The sequence below is a fragment of the Bison bison genome, unplaced genomic scaffold (genome assembly GCF_000754665.1).
Source record: "Bison bison bison isolate TAMUID 2011002044 unplaced genomic scaffold, Bison_UMD1.0 scf7180017864304, whole genome shotgun sequence".
Lineage (NCBI taxonomy): Eukaryota > Metazoa > Chordata > Mammalia > Artiodactyla > Bovidae > Bison > Bison bison.
In genome coordinates, this window is record NW_011494876.1 from 14,018,807 (window position 1) to 14,039,600 (window position 20,794).

Consider the following 20,794-nt stretch of genomic DNA (forward strand, 5'->3'; position numbering starts at 1 on the left):
CACCTTGAGAGTCCCTTGGACTGCAAGGAGATCCAAGCAGTCCATTCTGAAGGAGATCAGCCCTGGGATTTCTTTGGAAGGAATGATGCTAAAGCTGAAACTCCAATACTTTGGCCACGTCATGCGAAGAGTTGACTCATTGGAAAAGACTCTGATGCTGGGAGGGATTGGGGGCAAGAGAAGAAGGGGACGACAGAGGATGAGATGGCTGGATGGCATCACTGACTTGATGGATGTGAGTCTCAGTGAACTCCAGGAGTTGGTGATGGACAGGGAGGCCTGGCGCGCTGCGATTCATGGGGTCGCAAAGAGTCGGACACGACTGAGCGACTGATCTGATCTGATCTGATTCTTACCTAATCACCAGAATCATAGTTTGTGCAAAGAAGCTTACCATAATATTTGTGAAAAAATGTGCATAGTCCTCTGAAATGGATGCATTAGAATCTAGCTATCAAACTAGAAAATGATATGAGGTAAAAGATTATGTTAAGCACAAAACCTTAGGTTAGTATTATTGATATATTTGAGACAAATAGACCATATGTAATTGAAACTGAATATTTTCCTTAGACCATACCCTTTAACATTGGTTCTTCAGGCTCTGTCTTGATTATTGTAGGCCCAATACTGAGGTAAGTAAGCTTCTCTTTGCATTGGTAGACGCAGTCAACTGTCTTGAGAGTAAGCACATGTTCATATGCACACTCACTCCCTCACTCTCATTCACTGGTTAACACAGTAACTACATGGCAGAACCCAGGATGGTGGACTCGACAAGGTAGCATTTAAACTGATCTTTTTATTAACTCATCTTTTGGGAAACGGTGAGAATGGGAAAATTCAGTGCATTTGGAGTGAGAAATCTTGTTTGTAAATAGGTTTAATGTAGGGAAACCCTTGACGTCAGAAAAATTGAAAGTGCAGATTGACTTCTTAAAGCTCCCTGAGTCATCTGATTGTTTAGCATCTAGGTTTCAAGAGGTTTTTACATTGAGAGGGTGAACTTCTTTTCCATAAATTCTTGGTAAACAGTAGTATAGGATTTATGAAATCCTCCTGTACATAAATGTAGAATATTATGAAGTTTTTGATAAAATATTTTGATGAGATCAGTTTCGGCTTGATCTTTAAGATTCTGTAGAAGAAGATAACGTTTAAGGAATTTCAACAAATAGACTGATAACCTGAAGCTTAGAAATAAGTGATTTTACATTTAAGTAAAGAGAAAAGAACTAATGACTAGTTTTGATATAGAGAGTTAGGTTTGTCTTATAAAAGGCTCATTATGTGCTTTGGAACTATAAGATAGAGAGGATGGAAATACTAGGTTATATTAGGAAAGGCAGTTTTGTACCTGGTTTCAGTTTTGATAAATCATTTCTTGAAGAAAGAGCATCTTTCCAAGTGAATGGCTTAAGTTCTGGCCTCACTGGTGTGACATATTCCCATTTTCCTCTTTCTTGTAAGTTATGAATTGTTTTATGTGTCTTTCTTCTCAAATAGATGTACTACTTCTCAAAGCTTACTTGTGAACACTGTAGTAAAGTCCGATTTGAGCCCTCAGATTTACTTCTACTTCCTAACTTTGGCATTTGGTTCAGGCTGTTGCCCTTGATTGATTCTGTTTATTTCCTCCCTTTTTGGAAGAAATTCTGTTTCTTTTCAGTGTTAGGACTTACCAAGAATCTTCACCCTTCCCACATCATTCAAGTGCTTCTCTTTACATGAAGATACTAGATTTTGGTCTTGGAAGATTTTGATGGTTTTCTTTCTCTGTCCATTTCCTTGGCAGACCAAAGAGAACCCTGTACAGTAAGAAATACGGCGTGGATCTCATCAGATACACTCATGCAGCAAATACAGTCGTTTACAGCTCTAACAAAATAGACGGTAAGCAAGCGTCTTTTTAGCAAGTTAATGGTCATGATTACCTTTGTTAGGTAAGGTTTATGGAATCTTTGTGACCGCTTATGTTTGTTTATAGTTATTTTAAATTTTCCTGTGATATTTGCTGTGCTAACATCATTATGACTGAAGAGATGCTGGAAGCAAGCCATTAGTACTTTTGAAGGACTTGAAACTGAGTAAGAAAGTTTTCTAGTTTAGGGTGGGGAGTGGAAATAGGAAGCTACGAATTATATTTACCGTTTGTGCTTCTTGAAACTTCAAAGAATACTTTTAGAAGAAATAAAAGAAAAGAACACTTGACACACAGCAAGTGTTAAACAGTGCTGCCTTCCTGTTCAAAATAATACAGATTTGAGAAAAGTTTTCACAGATACTTTCAGGTATGGTAGTTTAGTAGACCTTAGAAGAGTTTTTGTATTGTCCAATCTATTGATGGTTTGTGTCACAAAGGACAATATACTGACCTTAGTTTTCTTTGATTCCAGGGACATTTTTGATCTGAATTTTATCCCCCTTTCCATTTATTTACTTATTTAAATTTTTTGGCCATACCATGTGTACAACATGTGGGATCTTAGTTGCTCCATCAGGAATCAAACCTGTGTACCCTGAATTGGCAGCGCAGAGTCTTAACCACTGCCACTCCAGTCTTAACCACTGGACTCCCTTTCTTCTTTAAATAAAGTTAATGCCTTTGAAGAATAATAGTTATTTTTCAAATTTTAAACTTGTGAATTCTTTCTCTAATAAAGGATCTTTGTTTTTACTGCTTTTCCTCTGTGATAGGTCATTCTCAGTTGATAGGTCATCTTGGAATTGAGCTATAACACTTTCATGTTAGGACTGGGTTTTTTTTTTTAAATCTCACTGACTTATTGATTATTTCATTTTTAGCAGTAAGATTTTTCTAATGTCATTCAACAAAGGTTGCTTAGACTGCTATTTTGGTTATGCATATCTCAGAGCAGATGAGTAGAAGTTTTTTTGGTTGGTTTTTTTTTTTTTTTTTTTTAATGAGAATTCTGTACTTGATTTTTAGTAAGTATATTGTTTGTACTTTTCATGCCTTTATTTCAGAAGTGGTTTTCTAAGTAAACAGTGCAATTGATACTTTTGGACAAGAATATAAAACAGGATTTTGAGGAAATATATCTCTGTGATCATCTGAATGAATGGTGTTTCTCCTGCTGGGGTGTTTTTCTGGGTGATTAAATGAGAATGCTCCAAATATGGTGCAAGATGAGGCAAATGTGTAGCACTTGCAGCTTTGCTGCCAGGCCTCTGCTGTGAGGACGTTGCCTTTCCTGTTTCGAGCACATCCGGAGTTGCTCCAACGCTTCGTATCCTTTTGCCTGATTCCAGGCTGAGGTAGTAGTTTGTACAGTTTGAGGGTCTATGATACCACCCGGTACAGGAGATAACTGTACAGGCCACTGCCTTGCCGGGAACAGTGCGCCGGCTACCGAGTGGGGCGGAGACGATGGCGACGCCCTGCCCACCTATGGGAGACCAGGTAATGGGGAAGGGGTCTCTTCTGTTCAGGGCCCGTGAGGAGTTCCTCACAGTAGAACAGTCAGGAATACTTTACAGTTGTCATTTGAGAACTTTGAAGGTGTATTCAAGGAAGCTGTTTAGTTTTGTGCCTTTTTCCCTCTCCCAGGTTAAATATTAGTACCCCTGTAAACGAGTGGAAAGAATTTGTGCTTTCAACCTTTTTGTTCCTGTATACTGTTTGCCTCCATAATGTTCTTTCTGTCCTTTCCTTTTCTGTATTTTGGCCCTATTGCCTTTTACATTTTTCAACAATTGTTTCTTATTCCTAGTCTTGTCAGAAGCATGGTACTTTCCAGTTCTATTCTTTATGGAACTTCATTCCCTTCCCAGCACCATCGTATTTTGTTTTACTTTTTCAGAAGGAATGATTTGGGTTTTAAGAGTACTTTTCTTATTTTCTGCAAGCACAGATCTCTGATGACTCCCTTCTTTGATCCTGTAAAAATCTCACTGCTGTGAACTGGACTTGGTATAGTTTATGACTCTGATGTTTAAATATCTTGCAGTCTTTTTAATCTAAATTTTCTCATTTCTTCTTTTGGCCACTTTCTAACTCACTTCTCTGTATAAGGGGCCATTATAGTTGGTTAATTAGAAAAGGAGTAGAACTTTACTTCTCTTTCCATTTTATTTAATTTTAATGTAAATTGTGTATTCAGTTTACATTCAGATGAGGTGAAGGTTGGGTTGACATGCTGTTGGAGAATACTGGAGAAAAATATGCCAGAGTCCAGCCTGATCCAGAGCTCAGTATGGTTGTTTAGTTCTTCGAGCCTGTTTCGTCAGTAGCTCAGTATGTTTTTCTTTAAGGTTTGCATTCTGTGGGTACTGAAACTGTTGTGAGGTTTTTTTTGGGGGGTGGGGCATATTTGCAGGATAATTTACATTGTAACTATGCAGAAGCCAAAGATTGGTAACAACAATGATTTTTAAACATAGCTCTATATGCTTTCAGCTTGAGAACTCTGCTTTTGAGTTACGTGAAATCTCTAGTGCTGTGGAAAGGAGTTATTCACTATTGTGCATTCAAACTTTGCTTGAATAATGGAGAACAATGAATTCTTTTACCTTGTCTTTTCAAGATGAAAACGCAAAGTAAATTATTATTTAAAAATAATAGGATATTTGTCTTCTTTCAGATACTATTCGTTACCTGTCATTGCATGACAACAAATATATCAGGTACTTTCCTGGACATAGCAAAAGGTAAGACACAGGTGTTAAAAAAAAGTAAATAGGTTATCCAGAGAATAAACGAGTGGAGAGATTTTATTAGTGAAATGAAGCTAGTTTCTCACTGCTGCTTGGCGTATCTCTTAAGTCTTCTCTTGTTAACCCTTCCTAAACAGTCAGCTCTAGATTAATCAAGGTTGTTGAGGCAGGGGTAGGACTTCATGGATAAACTGAAACCTCAGTTAAAACATTAATAGGAAAAATGTGGACTAAAGATATTCAGTGGAAACCTATATAGTAAAAATTGTATTTGGCATTTAGAGATCTCAAATATCAGACATCCCTTAATGAAAGGACAGTTTACATGTCTGAGGCTTCCTGTATAGGTGGCCCCCATTTCAGCATACCCCTCCTCTACATAAACATGTTCCATATGAAGATCTTCATAAGAATGCAAAATTAATAAATTGTTCTTTGTTACTTTTTGAAAGTTAAGAAACTTGTTTCCTTATTCAGTTTCATAATGCAGGTTGTTTGTCTCTTATCCCAATTCTCCTAGTATTTTTCCTCTGGTTTTTCAAGTTTGGGTTGAATGTTAAACACAATTTCCCTTGGATGCTATTTTAATCACTGGTACTTTCTTTGCAAATGTACAGTAATCCAACGTGGAGTGGTTCAGAGCCCTGATAAGAGGTGGGCGGAGAACACCCTGTTTACAGTGGCACTTGTGATTGGGCTGGGCGTTTTCTTTGTTGCTGAACATAAGAGGTGGCAATTGTTGGTTACTGTGTAGTTCAGACAAAGAATGGCTTGTGACTAGTAGATGTTTTTGTTTGTTAAATTAACGTTCACAAACATATTGTCTGTAATTGGGAGTTGATGGCAGTTGTTTGAAACTGTCCAATTTTACCACTTGCCCAATTTCTTGACCTCCTGATTCTAAATAGATAACTTTGTGCCTCTTTTGTGAGAAAGTCAAGGCCATCCAAACTGAGTTCTTTTCAACTTCTGTCTTTTCCACCTAAATTCCTCTCTTCCTTAGAAACCTTTCCCTGAGAAAGAAGTAGTTTTTTTCTTCCTTGAGAAAAACAACCCCTCTCTACTTTCTTCCATCTCCTTTGCTGCCTACAGACTTCCTTACCTTGAATTTTTTGGTTGAGAATATCACCCACTTCTTTTCACTGTCAGACATAGAAGAATAATCTGCATATTCCCATCTCTACCTCCTAACATTCATTCACTGTTTAATTCTCTCATCCAAGCCAAGCTGTTTACTCCCCTTTCCCTGCTGCCTCCAGGTAAAATATACTGCCTGGGGCTTGCTTTGGCACTCAGCCTCTCAGTAAAGCTTTTTTTTTCCCCCTTTGGCTTTCCATCTTGGTTCTGTTCTTGATATTCTTGGCCTCTCTTTCTCCTTTAACTCTGAAGTAAGCAAGGTTCTACCCTAGCTTTTTTCTCTTCTTCTTGGTATTTTCTCAGCTACCCCCATCACTGATTTCATTCACCTCAGATGGCTTCCCAAATCAGTATTTTTAGCCTATGATTTTCAGACTGGACTTCACACCTACAAGTTTTATACACATCTCTGTAGGTCTCTGACAGATCTGATACTCTATCCTTCGTTAAATTCCTTGGGCCAGTTCCTCTGTTTGCCTTATGTTTTTTCCATCTGTCTCTTCTAGTTCTCCCAACTCAAAGCCTCTGTTGTCTGTTCACTGCTTTTTCCCTGCCTTCACATTCAGTGAGCTGTTAAATCCTGTTGACACTACCTAGGTTTAACCTCATGTGTCACTTTCCTCCATACTTACTCCTTTGCTTCTGTCCTTGCTCAGGTAAATTACTGTCAAATCCTAATCTCCCCACCACTCACTATCCTGCTTCTGCACTCTAGTTTTTCTTTTCTTTTCTTTTCTTTTTTTTTTTTACAGTTCTGACCACTTCATAGCCTCCATCAAAAAACCTTGGAGTCAGGTTCTTTTCTGTCTGACCCGTTTTCCCAGTGTTGTTGAGGTGAACTCTTGCGCTGCTTCCTGAACTGCTTCATGCCTTCTCCTATCTGGCATCTTCCAGAAAGACCACTCCCATTGAAACCCTATTCAACACAGGTGTAGCTGCTTCCGGAAAGCCTTCTCTGACCCTCTCTTGGAATTGTCTGGGCTAGACAGTTAAGCTTTCTTAGAGTGGAAATCTTGTTCCTCCTTGCATTCCCTGTGCTTCTTAACAGAGCCATATGCCAAGGTAGACTTCCTCTGAACTTCTGACATAAAATTACATGTCCATATGCAATCTCCTCACTCTGTTTTATTACCACCTCAGCATTCCCAGGAAATTTTGGCTTATAGTATCTTTAAAATTTTTAAGTTGATGATCTAGTGCAAATGTTAATTTAGTTATGCTGGAAGATTTGGAGTGGGGTGGGTGGCGGGGAAAGTACATTTTCTCATTTTCTGTTCATGGCACACATTTTAATTCTTTCTCATGGAACCAAAACCTCCTGAACCCCTTTCAGTGTCATCTAAAATTTGAACTTCCTCTATTTCTACAGTTAAAAAATCCACTCACAAATGAGTTGTGTGACTTAATCACCTTATTTTTTAACTTCAGATTTTTCTTTGTCAAAATGAAACAGTACACCACCATCATTTCCTCTGCAATCTTCACTTATGACACCCACTCTTTTGTCTATGAAGTGTTTTTTAGCCAAGCCAGAATGTGGAGCTGCTCTTCCATAACACCCAGAAGGAAGCACCATCTGAGTGTCCATTTTCACAAGGGCTTCCTCAAGAACCCCCCTGGTTAGGGCTCTGGCATGCTCCAAGAGGCAGGTAAAGCAGAGTCACATGCTGTCCTTCTCCATAGGCTGGGCCCAAATGCTGGGGACATGGTGGGTATCTTCAGTGCAGAGCATGGCAGAGCAAGAACATGAGCAGAGGGGAAAAGAGAGTCCAGATGAGGCCTTGGAAGAAATATTTTTCAGTGAGTGAATCTTAACAGTATAACCATAAAAGGGGACCCATATCAGAAACATAGCATAGGCTGTTAGCACAGGCCTGTGGCTTTCCGTAGGTATGGCGCTCAAACTATCAACCTCACCATCACCTAGGAACGTGTTAGAAACATAGATTGTCAGACTTATTGGACCCACAAACCTCTAGTTAAGGAATTTTTTTATTAATAAATTGAGATATAGTTCAATACCATTAATTCATCCTTTTAAAGTGTACAATTCAGTGGTTTTTAATATATTCACAGAGTTGGGCAACCATCACCACTATATAATTCCAGAACATATTCATCACCCCAAATAGAAACCCTGTATCCATTAACACTCCCCATTTCCCGTCTTCCTAGCCCCTGGCAGCAACTAATGTACTTTCTATCTAACCTCTTTAACTTTCATGCATGTTTAATATGAATAAGTGATTTCATTTCTTTTTATTACCAAGTAATATTCCTATGTGGTGATAACACATTTTGTTTATCCATTTATTAGGTGATGGACATTTGAGTTGTTTCTACTTTTTAGTAGTCATGAATTATGCTATTATGAACACAGACGCATGGGGATTTTTCTTTTTGACATGTTTTCCTGTTTCTTGGGTGTATACCTAGCAACGGAATGTTTACCTTTTTGAGAAAGTGTAGAACTTTTTCAAAGCAACTGTACCATTTTACATTCTTACCAGCAGTGTATCAGGATTCCAATTTGTCCACATCCTCACCCACACTTGTTATTTCTCTTTAATTTTTGCTTTGCTAGTGGGTATGAAATGGTGTCTCATGATTTGATTTGATTTGGAATCGTATATTTTTATGTTGTAGCTTTAAGTTGCTTTTTAAATTATACTAATTGCCTTTGATTATTCCAGATTGCTTGTGTATGCCTGTTTCTTAAAATAACATTCTTAGGAGAACATGTATATAGGGAGGCAGGCCAAGTGGTTTAGAGTTCATATACAATTATTGCAGATATTTTGCTTCAACTACTATTTATCTTGATGCATTGCAGGGTGGTGGCTTTGTCCATGTCACCTGTGGATGACACTTTCATTTCTGGGTCTCTTGATAAGACTATTCGGCTCTGGGATCTCCGCTCTCCTAACTGCCAGGTAATGTTGCCTCACAGTTACACTTTAAGTGTTTTCTGTGGTAAGCACTATTATCAGTGCTCCCTCTCAAGGAAAGGGGAAAGCAGTGTTTTCTTTCTGGAATCCCAGAGTCTTTAAATTTTGGAGAAAATCTTTTCTTTTCCTGGTAGGTGACTGATAATTGAGTTAATACCTTAATCCAGTGCATATTTATTATGATCCATGCCTTAGTGTTTTAAAGGCAGTTTTCCTGGAGACTCTGAACTATAGATATTAGATTTTTATTTGAATTCAGGGTCTGTAAAATTGTACAGTTAGAGTTGATCTGAAATGAATTGCATGGAGACCTATTTTTTTAAAACTTCATTTTAGTTAGTTTTATGTTTGTTTTTGTAGGATCCTGGGTTCATTAACTTTTTAAAAAATTTTCTTTTTTCTTAGGGTCTCATGCATCTACAGGGCAAGCCAGTTTGTTCTTTTGATCCAGAAGGATTAATTTTTGCCGCAGGTGTCAATTCTGAAATGGTCAAACTTTATGATCTTCGCTCTTTTGATAAGGTAAATCTTTGAATCTTTGAACTGTCTTGATACTATGGAAGTTTTGAAGGGTGAGATGGACGTTGAAGAGCCTTTTTCTACACTAGAGGAGGTATGTGGTAGATCTTAGAAAGCATCAGAGCAGTACGTAATCCTCTGCTTTCCCTAGTCCCAAAGGAATCTAAAGGGATAGAATGAGATTTGGCTCTGGCAGAAAGAATGATTGATGTGCCTTGGGCCTGAGGCTGCTCTTTTTTTTTTGCAGGGGCCATTTGCAACATTTAAGATGCAGTATGATCGGACTTGTGAGTGGACAGGACTTAAGTTCAGCAATGATGGCAAGCTCATCCTCATTTCCACCAATGGCAGCTTCATCCGTCTGATCGATGCATTCAAGGGAGTTGTGATGCATACATTTGGGGTGAGCTGACAACTTTTGAGCTCTTTTTTTTTTTTTTTCCCCTCCCAATGTTCTTACCTTTTTTCTATGGTCATCCCTTCTGAGAATTATGTTAGCTAGTTGATGGAGACCAGCAGTTGTCCTTGGTTAAAGGCATGGACTGGCATTTTCTTCCTGCACATGACATTAGTTCTCTTGGATTCTGAGACATTTACTTCTCACTCAGTGGCTCAAGTTTGGTGTTTAGATATATAATAATTCCTGACCATAAACATTTTCTAGCTCCCTTGAACATGCAGTTGGGAGTGAATTAATTGTAAAGGGTGGTAGCCAAGTCTGGAACCTTGGTAGCACTGTGCATTGAGAAGGTGTATGTGGAGTCAGTGTTTGTAGGCAATTATTTTTTGTTAATGGCACTGTAACGAGTATTGTTTTGCTTTTATTTTTTAGGGTTATGCTAATAGCAAGGCTGTCACATTGGAGGCCTCGTTTACTCCAGACTCCCAGTTTATTATGATTGGTAAGCTTCCTTTATCCCCTTTGGGGGTTATTTCTCTGATACTGTGCATTATGTTATTTTTGCTGGTTATAACTAATTAAGAAACCATTTATTATCCTCTTGATAGAAATTTCCAGATTTCTGTGTAGCACATTATGTCAAAGATATTGTGTCTTTAAACTGTCCTGGCTTTGCATGTCTTTACTGGGGATGGGCGTTAATGATGGTCTTCTCCTGGACCAGCATAGAGTTAAGTCCTGCAAGCACTGTCTTGCTGATAGTAGCAACTTCCTGTTGTAACCTTGCGTTGAGTCACCTTAGTGTAGATGTTTGTAGGGTGATCGTATTTAGCCCCCTTTTTAAATGAGAAAACTGTAGTTAGAGGGGAAATGGCTTGCCTGAGAATAGAGTCTAGATCAGTTCCTAAAGTGTCTTTTCTTCACTGTCTTTACTCCTCCTCCATTTCTGCTGATGGCTGGGTCCTGAAGGTTGGCCGCTTTCAAGATGTCAGTCCGTGTCTGTTTGCCGCTTGTCTTTGTAGTATGCCTTGAGCTGTTGTTACATGCCTTGATCTTTTCTCTTCAGGTTCGGAGGATGGCAAGATCCATGTCTGGAATGGAGAGAGTGGTATAAAAGTAGCTGTATTGGATGGCAAACACACAGGCCCTATTACCTGTTTGCAGTTCAACCCCAAGTTCATGACCTTTGCCAGCGCTTGTTCTAACATGGTATGTGAACAGCGGGAGATGTCCTCTGCGTAGGGGCCCTCTTCATTTGGGGTGGGGTCCTTCTGTGAGCACAGTGAGTTTTAAGTAGGCACAGTTACAAGCAGCCACGTTCATGTTTCTCAGCTGGTGGCCTCCCTGTTTCGCCTCTGTTATCTGATCTGTGATTGGGCTGGCCTTGCACTTTTACTTTTCTTTCCATGATCTGGGATCACCTCTGAGGTCCTGGGAGATCTTAGGTCAGCTCTGGCTCCTGGTTTTATGTCCAGACTACCTGAAGCTAACTTTTGGTTTCTTAAAACTCTTTGACCCAGCCTTTTGTGGCTACAAACTTCAGTTTTTCCATTCCTCTCAGATTATGCTGAGTTCATCAGAAATTCTTAATCACAGCTCACCACTTAGAATTTTCTCCAGGCCCCTGTCTCCTCCTGGACAACATGAGCAAAACAAAGTAGCAGTGAATCTCAACCTCCTATTTCCTCTTGGCATCTCCTAAACCTGTCTGGAGAAGGCAATGGCACCCCACTCCAGTACTCTTGCCTGGAAAATCCCATGGATGGAGGAGCCTGGTAGACTGCAGTCCATGGGGTCCCTAAGAGTCAGACACGACTGAGCGACTTCACTTTCTCTTTTCACCTTCATGCATTGGAGAAGGAAATGGCAACCCACTCCAGTGTTCTTGCCTGGAGAATCCCAGGGACGGGGGAGCCTGGTGGGCTGCCGTCTATGGGGTCGCACAGAGTCGGACACGACTGAAGCGACTTAGCAGCAGCAGCAGCAAACCTGTCTAGGTATTGGTATGAGGCATTTCATTACTAGCCTACTCAGAATACATTGCTCCATCTCTTTTTCTTTTTAACTAAGAAAACTGTCCCCCCAAAAATGTAGCAGAGACATCCAGTCCAACCTCTTTTGTTATTTATAGCTCCTGAATGAGAGGGCCTGCCTGAGGTCACTTGTAGGTTAACAGTGAAGCCAGACACCCACCTCCCAGAGAGTACTTCTTTTTTTTTAAACACTGGACCTCTGTGATGGAACTTAGTGTTGGAGTGAAAAAGAACTAGTTTACTTTCACATAGATTGGGGAGTGTTTCTCTGTTTATAGATTGCCAGTCAGTTGGTCAGGAGGGAGCCATAACTGCTTCAACTTTAGGGTTGGGCTCCTTGATGGTGGGGGAGGGGTAAGAAAATCCTTCAGCATTGAGGAGAGAACCTTGGTTTCTTAGAGTTGACTCATGTTCTTCTTTCATCCAGGCCTTCTGGTTGCCCACCATTGATGACTGACCTGCATGGTGCTTGGCTGTTTTCTGTACAGCGAGGGTGGCAAGTAGGAAAAAACTCAGAGGGGACTAAGATAATAGTGGGATTGGATCATTTGACTGGGCTGGAGAGCATCCTTCCACATGGCCTTCCCAAGAATGTGCTGTACATCTGCTCAAAAGAAAAAAGTTACTTTGCCGAACTTCTTCAAAAGGACTCTTGGTGTGGCCGACTCAATCGGGACTCAGACTTTCCAGCTGTCACTGCACCGAGCTCCTCCAGAGGAGTGACCAGACTTGTGATGAGGGTATAGTGGGCCCTCGAGACGCCTTCAGTTTTGAATGTATTTGCTGCTGAGGAGTCGGTGAAGTTGTTATTTCTGCACATCCCTTCTCCCACCCCCATAAATGCATGGGAAGCCACAGTTCTGATTTTGAGATGCTAGGGCAGTTTAGTGCCCCTTGCCCTCACCCTGCATGTCTTGTTACTGGGTCTCCCTGTGTTATTGTGGCATTGTCCACAACTGTTGCATTACTTAGGTGCCAAACATTTACAGAAGTAAGTCTCCATGTATTTTAGGGTCAGAAAGGGACAGATACAGAAGGACCTTGCTTTCCAGGAAGTCTTGCCAGTTAGTCATGTGAAGGTGGGTGACCTGACCATGCCTCAGGCTCTGGGTAGGCAAAGGGTCAAACCTGAAAGGGAGGGAGGAGTGGGAGCAGGTGAATTCCTGGGGCTGGGAGGTCTAGCAGCAGCTTGGTGTGGTCCCCTGTCATCAACACAAACCCTCGGTCCTTCTGGGTGCCTGCCAAGTTTGATTGTGTATGAAAGCAAGGTGGGCGTCTATTTTTGTGCATGAGCTCCATCACGCGTTCCTGTGGGCCAGTATTGTGGAGTGAGTCCGAGCTGTTTACATTGATGCCTTCCCTGCCCACCACAAGTTGTGTACATAGTCTCCAGATGATCCTACCCCTTGCCCAGCTCCCAACACGGGGCTGGCCTAGGCCTGTGTTATATTTAGCCTTTTTATATATGACTTGGGATTCTGTTGTTTGTATTTTAGCACAGTGTGTGTACACCTTCATTTAAATATATCGTGTGTGTGCATACATATATACATATATATATGTATGCACATATATATATATATATATATATTTTAAAAGTATCAAAGAGTTCAGCTGAAGGAGATGAAGTCCCATGCCTCCAGAGAAAGACTGCATCCTTGCTAATAGTGTTTGCCACAAGTGTTAGTGAGTCTTCCCTATTAACTTTTTTCCCTTCGGGAGACTAAACAAAAGCAAAGCTTTTGAGTGTTTGCTGTCCCCATGGCAGCTAAGTGAGGGTCTTGGAATGACTGCCTTGTGTTCCTCAAGCCGCACTTTGGGGCCTTCTCTGCAGTATTAGCCCCTTTTTTGCCCAGTGATGCTCTGTCTCCGCCTGTATGTGTGTGACAGTCACTTTTGCATGCCTTTTGTGTCTGGCTTCTAGCATTTGGGGACAGGATGCTGGAACCAGAGCATTTTCAGCTTGTCTGAGGCTTCTTTGCCAATTACAGGTCACTCCTGTTTACCTGGTATGTCTGCTTTCTTGCTGCTTTTCCTTGTCTTGTCTTGGGGAGGCTTCCTGATCGGGGTTGAGATGAGCTGTAGATAGCTCATTACCTTTTCCCCTGCATGGCCTTCTTAGAGCAGGACAAGTGGCATATTATTTCACCAAGTTCTCAAACATAAGCGAGTAACACATTCCCTGCAGACCCAGAAACAGGCCCAACAAGGTTATGTTTGACTTGCCCCAGAGTACCTACCCACTGGTGGGGAAAGCAAGCCATTACTCTCGCCATTCAGCAGCAGGAATAGGCTGTGAATTGCTAGCAGTTACTGTTTTGTTTTCTTTTGCTTTTTTAGCAGTTACTTTTTGGTTTGTTCCTCAAATTTAAGGGCAAGGGGCATACATCTTTGCCAGACATAGACTGAAATCTACAGTTTCTGCAGTGCCACACTATAAAGCTCTGCATTCTCAGAGTGGAGAGACTTTTAGAAACCAAGTGATCTGAACTATTAACTGCCCACCCCTGGCTTTCCAGGGTAGAAAATTCATGGTAGGAGTAACTGTTCAGAGAGAGTACTTGGAACTGTAGGTTAACAAGAAGGCCTGCGTAAGTGACGTATCTGTACCCAGAGCAGCCACCATGCATGACTTGTCTGTCCGCAGGAAAATGATTTGTATTGAGATCCTGTGTGTCCGAAGCAGAGGCAGCAGGTCCTTTGAAAATATGCACTGCACTGCTTCTGTTTATGGGGACCTGTGGCTGCAGAGCCAGCTCCTGAGTTGGGAAGGAAAGGGAAAGATGCAGCTGGAAGTAACCGAAGATGATGCGGTGGTGGAAATAAGGCAGAATTAAGGGAGGAGTGTCTGTGAGTCAGAGACCCTGAGGAGCACCAGGGCTGCTAAGACACCTTCAGTGGGAGCCGAAGTGCTTAAGTTCTCCCGGGGATGGGGGGCGCACCAGGCTCTCCAGAGTCAGGGCCAAAGCCACTGATTTATATGTGACAGTGACACTGCACTGCTCAACCACCAGCCAATGGGGTATTTTTTGTTTTTTTTTAGAAAAAAATGTAACTTGCAGTCATAATTAATGCTTATTAAGAAAAATCTGGGAATTTTAAAAAGAATCAGTTTACCACCCAAATGTTACCACTGCTAATCTTTTGGTGTTAAGTGTTCTTCTAGACATTTCTGTGCATATAGATTTTTGGTGTGTTTACATAGTTGTTATTCTACTGTATATACAATTTTATGTCCTTTTTGTACTTAACATATAAACATTTTTTCCATGTTATCTGTCTTAGACAGAATTTTACGGCTGCAGCCTCTTCCATTGAGTTTTCATAGCACTGTTTGCCTTGTTCTTAGAGTTGGAGGGCATGGGGGTGGGTTGTCCCCTGTCAGTCCTCCTGGCTCATACTGGGACTCACTGTAATGCTGTGGACAGGTTGTTGGGCTTGCTGGGACTGCCTCTGGTAACTAAGGCCTGTGGGCTGGTGGGAGGAACCCTATATCAAGCTCCCAGTGCACAGCAGTCTGGGTCCCTCAACCCCCCATTCTAATAAGCAGCAGTAGGCCAGAAATGAGTGACCCAGAAAAGGCAGGCCTGAGCCAACCTTGAGATCCTCAAAGACTGTATTTGGTGTACACCTCAAGCTGCCTTTCATCCTCACTGTTAACTTCAACCCTTGATCAGTTGGCAACCTCTAGCTGGAATAAGGTTCATCCTGCTAGGCACTAGGTTGTGGGGGGGGGGGCAAGTATAGTGGAAATAAAATTCTGGTAGAAGGCCTGGCCTGTTCCTTGGTAACCCACTGCCTGGCTGGTGAATTGGCAACTCACTAGTACCGTGGCATCCTCAGCTGCAATACCGGGGGCCTGCCACTTTGCCCCTGGTCATTAGAGGTTGACCAAAGGCTCTGGAGGGCAGCAGAGGGAGCGAGCCAACGTGTAAGGGGCAGGCCATGCACAGGCTGTCAACACGACTGTTCAGGGAGGAGGAGGTCCCCCTAACGGCCTGCCATGAAGGCTACTGCGGTTTTTGGCTCTGCTGAGAGACATGAACACGCAGGTGACCGTGGCTGCCTTTGCAGTGGTCACTCCTGTTGGTTTGGCTTGTTTGCAGTTGAGAGACCTACCGTTGCCCACTTCCTGGGCTTCAGCCTTGTGATGTGAGAAGCAAAGCAGACTGTGGGTGAGCTGGCTGAGTAGCTGACGTGAGTAGTGGGTTGGCAGGCACAGGATACCGCTCACAAAGCTTTGCTGGGGGCAGGGGGGAGTGGAGGGTGGGGACTGCTGAAGAAATAGGAAGTAAAACTGCAGGGCGGTAGGGCACAGTTGTGCATGCCAGATGTCTTACTAGAGTCTTGGAGAGGATGCCCAGAGCTGCTGGGGCTAACCACAGTTGGTCATGACCCAGCTGTGGACAGAGGTAGGCCCAGAAGTGCAGGGCTATGGAATATGACTGTAAAAAGTGAGTAATTTCATAGTTTATCCTATCTCTTCCCTAGAGAACATGTAGGAAATGGAGTCTAAAGTGAGTTAATGGGCAGGAAAGGAGCTCTGGGAGCCTCCCCAGTGTGTTAAATAAACAAGTTTCACCATCATATTGGGGCTTAGTGGTCCTTGTCCTTTCTGGCTGCAGTTTAAGGCTGTGAGTTGCCTGGTAAGAATTAATCTCAATTGTAAACCAAAGTAAGAGTAGATGAGGGAGGAGTTAGATAAGGCTGAGGTTATGAAATTCAACAAATACTAAGCATCTAAGCCTTGGCCAGTGCTGGATGATAAAAAGGGGTCTTGTGAGGAAGTTGAAGAACTAAACTACTCATGAAACAGCAAGCTCTGGAGCCCCAACTAACTTGTCTCCGGTCAGTAAGTCTAGCTTTATTCTAAATTTACTGTAAACTTTATACTAAAACTACTATAATTTGCATTTTTTAAAAACCCAAAGGCATTCCCTCTGGTACCTCAAGCCCAGAACTCACAGCCAGCAGTGGGGACCCTCCCTTCTGTTCTCCCGGGCAGCAGTTCTCTCACTGGGGCTCATCCCAAGCTGGGAACTAGGGAGGCTGCAGAGAAAACAGTGCTGATTATAGGAAATTTGTAAGGTGGAGCTAAGGCTAAGACTGATTTTTTATTTTAGAAGAGAACGAGAAAAAGCAAAAAGTGTACTATAATGCCAAGCTTTACAGCAATTGACAATTCACAAGGGTTCTCTGCATATAAACATTTAATAGGGAGGTGATGGAAGCAACAAGGGCATTGTTGAGGCATCAGCCTTGGGCAGGGCTGGGGCCAGAGAGGAGCAGTCAGGAGCAGTGATGAGGGCATTCACCACTCAGCCACCTCTGGGGCTCCTTCTGCCCGTTAGTTTCTCCCCCAACTATAGCCCCTGGGTCCGTGCCTCTCCTCCAGCACAGAGGGGAGCAGACCAGGATCTCAGTGACATTCATGCATTAGAGACCTGGATCCAACCACAGGCCGTCTGCCCTTTCTGGCATCCTTGGCCAATGCACTTAGTCCAGCTGTCCCCATTTGGGAATAATGTATTGAGGCTGTTCAGGATCTTCTCCGAGGAGCCTTGCGTGGAATCCTAATGTCAAGTGACTGCCATACATTATTATTGACAGCGTTCTTTGCCTGGCAGGGGTGGGGACCTGGGGAACTCCCTATGTTCTTCCAGCTCTGACTGCCTTGTAGAAATGCGCACCTTGAAATAGGCTGGGGTCAGGGCTCAGTCTGGGACTGGGGCAGGCAGACCTGCTGTTGACCGTGGTGGAGGGATACCCATATCGCACCTGGCCCCTTAGTGGTTCTGGGATGCGGTGTCTGAATCCTCAGCGGCTACTGTGCCCCTGGCCCTGGTGGTGCAAGGGAATCACGAACACAGAGACGTCGTCGTAGGACACCTGCCCTTCCTGTATAGGACTGTCGTCCGTCCCCTGTGTGCTGCGTATCAGCATCTTGGCCAGCTCCGAGAACCTGTGGGGACCATCCTGCAGATGTACTTTGGGGCCAGATCAAAGAGGCAAGGCCAGCCCTCAGGGAGAGCTCACCCAGTTCTCACTGGACACTTGAGAACTCAAGCAGTGCAGTCTGACTGTGTGGACCATGTGAGTATGGACCCAGAGAATTTGAGGACCCACAGTCACCCCCAGGAAACCTGAGGTAGCTCCAGTCCTGGCCAACTGTTCTTAGCCGGACTCCTCTGTTGTGTTGTCTTCTCCGTACTTCTTAATGCTGCTGCTGGTACTAACCCAGGTCCAGGCAGATCCCAGCAACTACAGTACCTGTGTGGGTCCTCTCGGTTGCCAAGGAGGAAGCTCCGCACCAGCCGTGCCACTTGCTCATTGGACAGGACATCCCAAAGCCCATCAGTTGCCATGACAACCACATCCTCCTCCTGGGGCTCCAGCTGGTCCATATTGAGCACAGTCACCTGCAAGGTAAGTCTGAGGTCTCCTCACTGCTCCCTTCCTAGCTCCCGCCAACCTTGCATTGTCTGCCTTACTGGGCAGATGGAAGTGCTGTGGCCCCCTCACCTGTGGGACAGATAGCAAGAAGGGCTTGAGCTGAATATTTGTGTCCAGGACTCTGAGTTGATGGTCTCCTAGACCCCGGGAGACGGCCAGGGTTCCCAGTAGCCGAGCCTGGAAATAATAGAGGTGTGAGGTGATAGCAAACAGTGCCAGAAAATGTACACATAAAGCACACACAGGTGGACTGTGACCCATGGGCCCCTGGGCTGAGGGAGAAACATCCTGTGACCTTGGAGCAGCCCCTAGGACCTCAGCCAAGGCCCCCCACCCCACGAGGGACAAAGGAGCTCCCACCTCCACAGGGGGTGATTCAAGAGGGATTCTCGGAGTGGCCATTTACTGACCTGCCTACCCTGTCCATGAATCAGTGGGTACTTGAGATCCGATTTCTCCACACACTTGTAGCTCCTACCAGGAGCAGACCCAGCATCAACCCAGGCCAACAGGGCCCACCTTGCCTCGTGGAAGGGGACTGCCCCAGGCCACCCAGCTGAGCCTGGACCCCAGGGCCCTCCCCACAGTGTCCCCAACCCCACCTCACTCACCAGCCACTCATGTGGTGATCCCTGAACAAGACCTTCTGCCCCAAGTCATCCCCCTTCAGTCGCCGAGGGAACTCCAGTCGGGTGAACTCACCAGCCAGAAGCTCAGGGTAGATAAAGGCCTGGGATAGGGAGGCCTTGCTCAGATCAGGCTCCCTCTGGTGGCCCAGGAGCTGGGGCTGCATCCACATCCTCCTCCACTAAGAGCACCTACCAGCTGCTGGATCCGCTGCCGCTCAGTCTCTGGGGTGAACTCAGAGCTCAGGGGCCGTACCTCATCCCTCCGCACCAGAATGGCCCTGGATGAAGTTTTAGAGGAGACGGAGAGGTCTGTGGAGCAGCCTCCATCCTTACCCATGGCCTCCCTCCTGCTGGCCCCTCCTCCAACCACCAGGGGCCAGTTCTGCCCATGCCAATCCCTTGCTCAAAGCCCCTCCATGACTGCTTAAGTCCTGCAGGGTAAAGCCTCAACCGTCTGACCTGGTCCCTGCCCCTCTGGCATCTGACACATGCCCGGTACACAAACAACTCAGCCAATCTTCCTCATTTCTGTCTCTCCACTTCCAGCCCCCTTTCACTGTCCCCCCACCTCTCCTGCCCGTCTGCTCGCCCCACCTTGCCCACCTTCCAGGGCTCACTCACCTGCTGTCCCCAGCATTGGCCACATACAGCTTTCCCTTCAGGGACACAGCCACCAGGGCTGTGCAGCCACCCACCTGGCCTGAGGCCTCCAACTCTCGCCCGATCACCTCATCCTGGGGCAAACCAAGGCTGCTTTAGCTGCTGCTTGTACTGCCATTGTGCCAGTGTCCCCAAGCCCCACCCTACAGCGCACTTCCCAACCAGCAAGCATGGCAGTCCCTGCCCAAAGTCTAGCTATGACTCCAGGATCCCTGTGGTCAGGAGATCTAAATATATCCTTGGGGAGGTATGGAAGTCATATTCTAAACAGTGAGGAAGAGAAACCAGGGACCTAAAGGATGTGCAATGAGATAATACAGGTAAAAGCACCTAGCACATATTAATAGGAAGTGCTGGGGAAATAGGAGAGGTTATGATGACTGCTTAATAACAACCCAATTTTATCCTCTCAATCCGAAGATCCAGGGTGATCACAATTAAGTGCAGGGACGCCCCCCTAACCCAGAGTCCCTCAGATCCCTGGGGATAAAACCTTCCCTCCTTCCCCAGCCAAAGGTCACACTCACACACTCCTGAAAGGCACTCTCCAGAGCCCCGATCACCAAGTCTTCTGTTCGAATGCCCTTTTCCTCCACAAACTGGGGGTCACTGGGGCAGACGCAGCAGCCGCTGAGGTGCATGGGGGGCTGAGTGGCCACCATGCCCTCTACCACAGCCTCCAGCTGCCGGCGCAGGCAGGAGTGCAGAGTGTTGGCAGCCAGGATAGCTGCAGCTGGACCGCCGTGCCCATCAAACAGTGCCCAGTAATGACCTGTCAGGAACTGTACAGGAAGGGCTTGGCATCAGGATCTGCCTGGCCTCCCTAGTTGTCCCCTGGCTGAAAATGGGGCACTAGGGCAAGAACCTCAGTCTGCAGTCCTGGCCCCAGTCTATAAGAGGGGCTCAGGCTCAGCTGCACTCACCTCCTCTGAGCACAAGGTCTGCCATTCCTGGTCCTCTTCAACCCCAAACTCACATCTCCGGATGCACAGCTTCCCACAGGCCGCCTGATCCTCATTGAACTCAGATTTCTCTGCGTTGATGATTCTGAGGCCAGGATGTGATCAGTGACCCTTTTAGGGACACACCTCTGCCCCCATGGGCACAGAGAACAGTTGAAACACAGAAGGGAGCCCTCCCTCTGGAGCAATAGCCACCGTGCTGTCCCTAACACACACCTGGACAAACAAATGCTGGTAGTTTGCAAACTGTTCAGTGATCTCACAGCTAAGGCAAAACTCAGGACTCAGCCCCTCTGGAGCTTACCTGCTGTCCTGGGCTGGGAGGTAAGGGCAAGGCTGCCTAGGGAGGTGTGAGGCTTCCTTGCCTATCGGCTGC

The 20,794-nt window shown here is 44.5% G+C and overlaps 2 protein-coding genes across 2 annotated transcripts; one reads left to right on the top strand and one right to left on the bottom strand.

The window, feature by feature from the left end:
- Positions 1–1,763: 1,763 nt before the first annotated feature.
- On the top strand, positions 1,764–15,005 carry WDR82 (WD repeat domain 82; the record flags this gene model as incomplete). The annotated part of the gene is made up of 8 exons (XM_010851747.1): positions 1,764–1,893; positions 4,605–4,671; positions 8,648–8,747; positions 9,168–9,284; positions 9,529–9,684; positions 10,114–10,183; positions 10,748–10,890; positions 12,142–15,005. Coding segments are annotated over 8 exons (813 nt in total), but the record flags the coding sequence as incomplete, so codon positions are not given.
- PPM1M (protein phosphatase, Mg2+/Mn2+ dependent, 1M) lies at positions 14,747–20,784 on the bottom strand. The gene is made up of 9 exons (XM_010851746.1): positions 20,380–20,784; positions 19,984–20,238; positions 19,418–19,530; positions 18,990–19,074; positions 18,779–18,897; positions 18,578–18,641; positions 18,237–18,344; positions 17,985–18,133; positions 14,747–17,676 (listed from the first exon to the last, which is right to left on the bottom strand). The coding sequence occupies exons 2-9, from the start codon at positions 20,116–20,118 to the stop codon at positions 17,532–17,534; spliced, it is 918 nt and encodes a 305-aa protein (XP_010850048.1). The 5' UTR covers positions 20,119–20,238; positions 20,380–20,784; the 3' UTR covers positions 14,747–17,531.
- Positions 20,785–20,794: the final 10 nt, after the last annotated feature.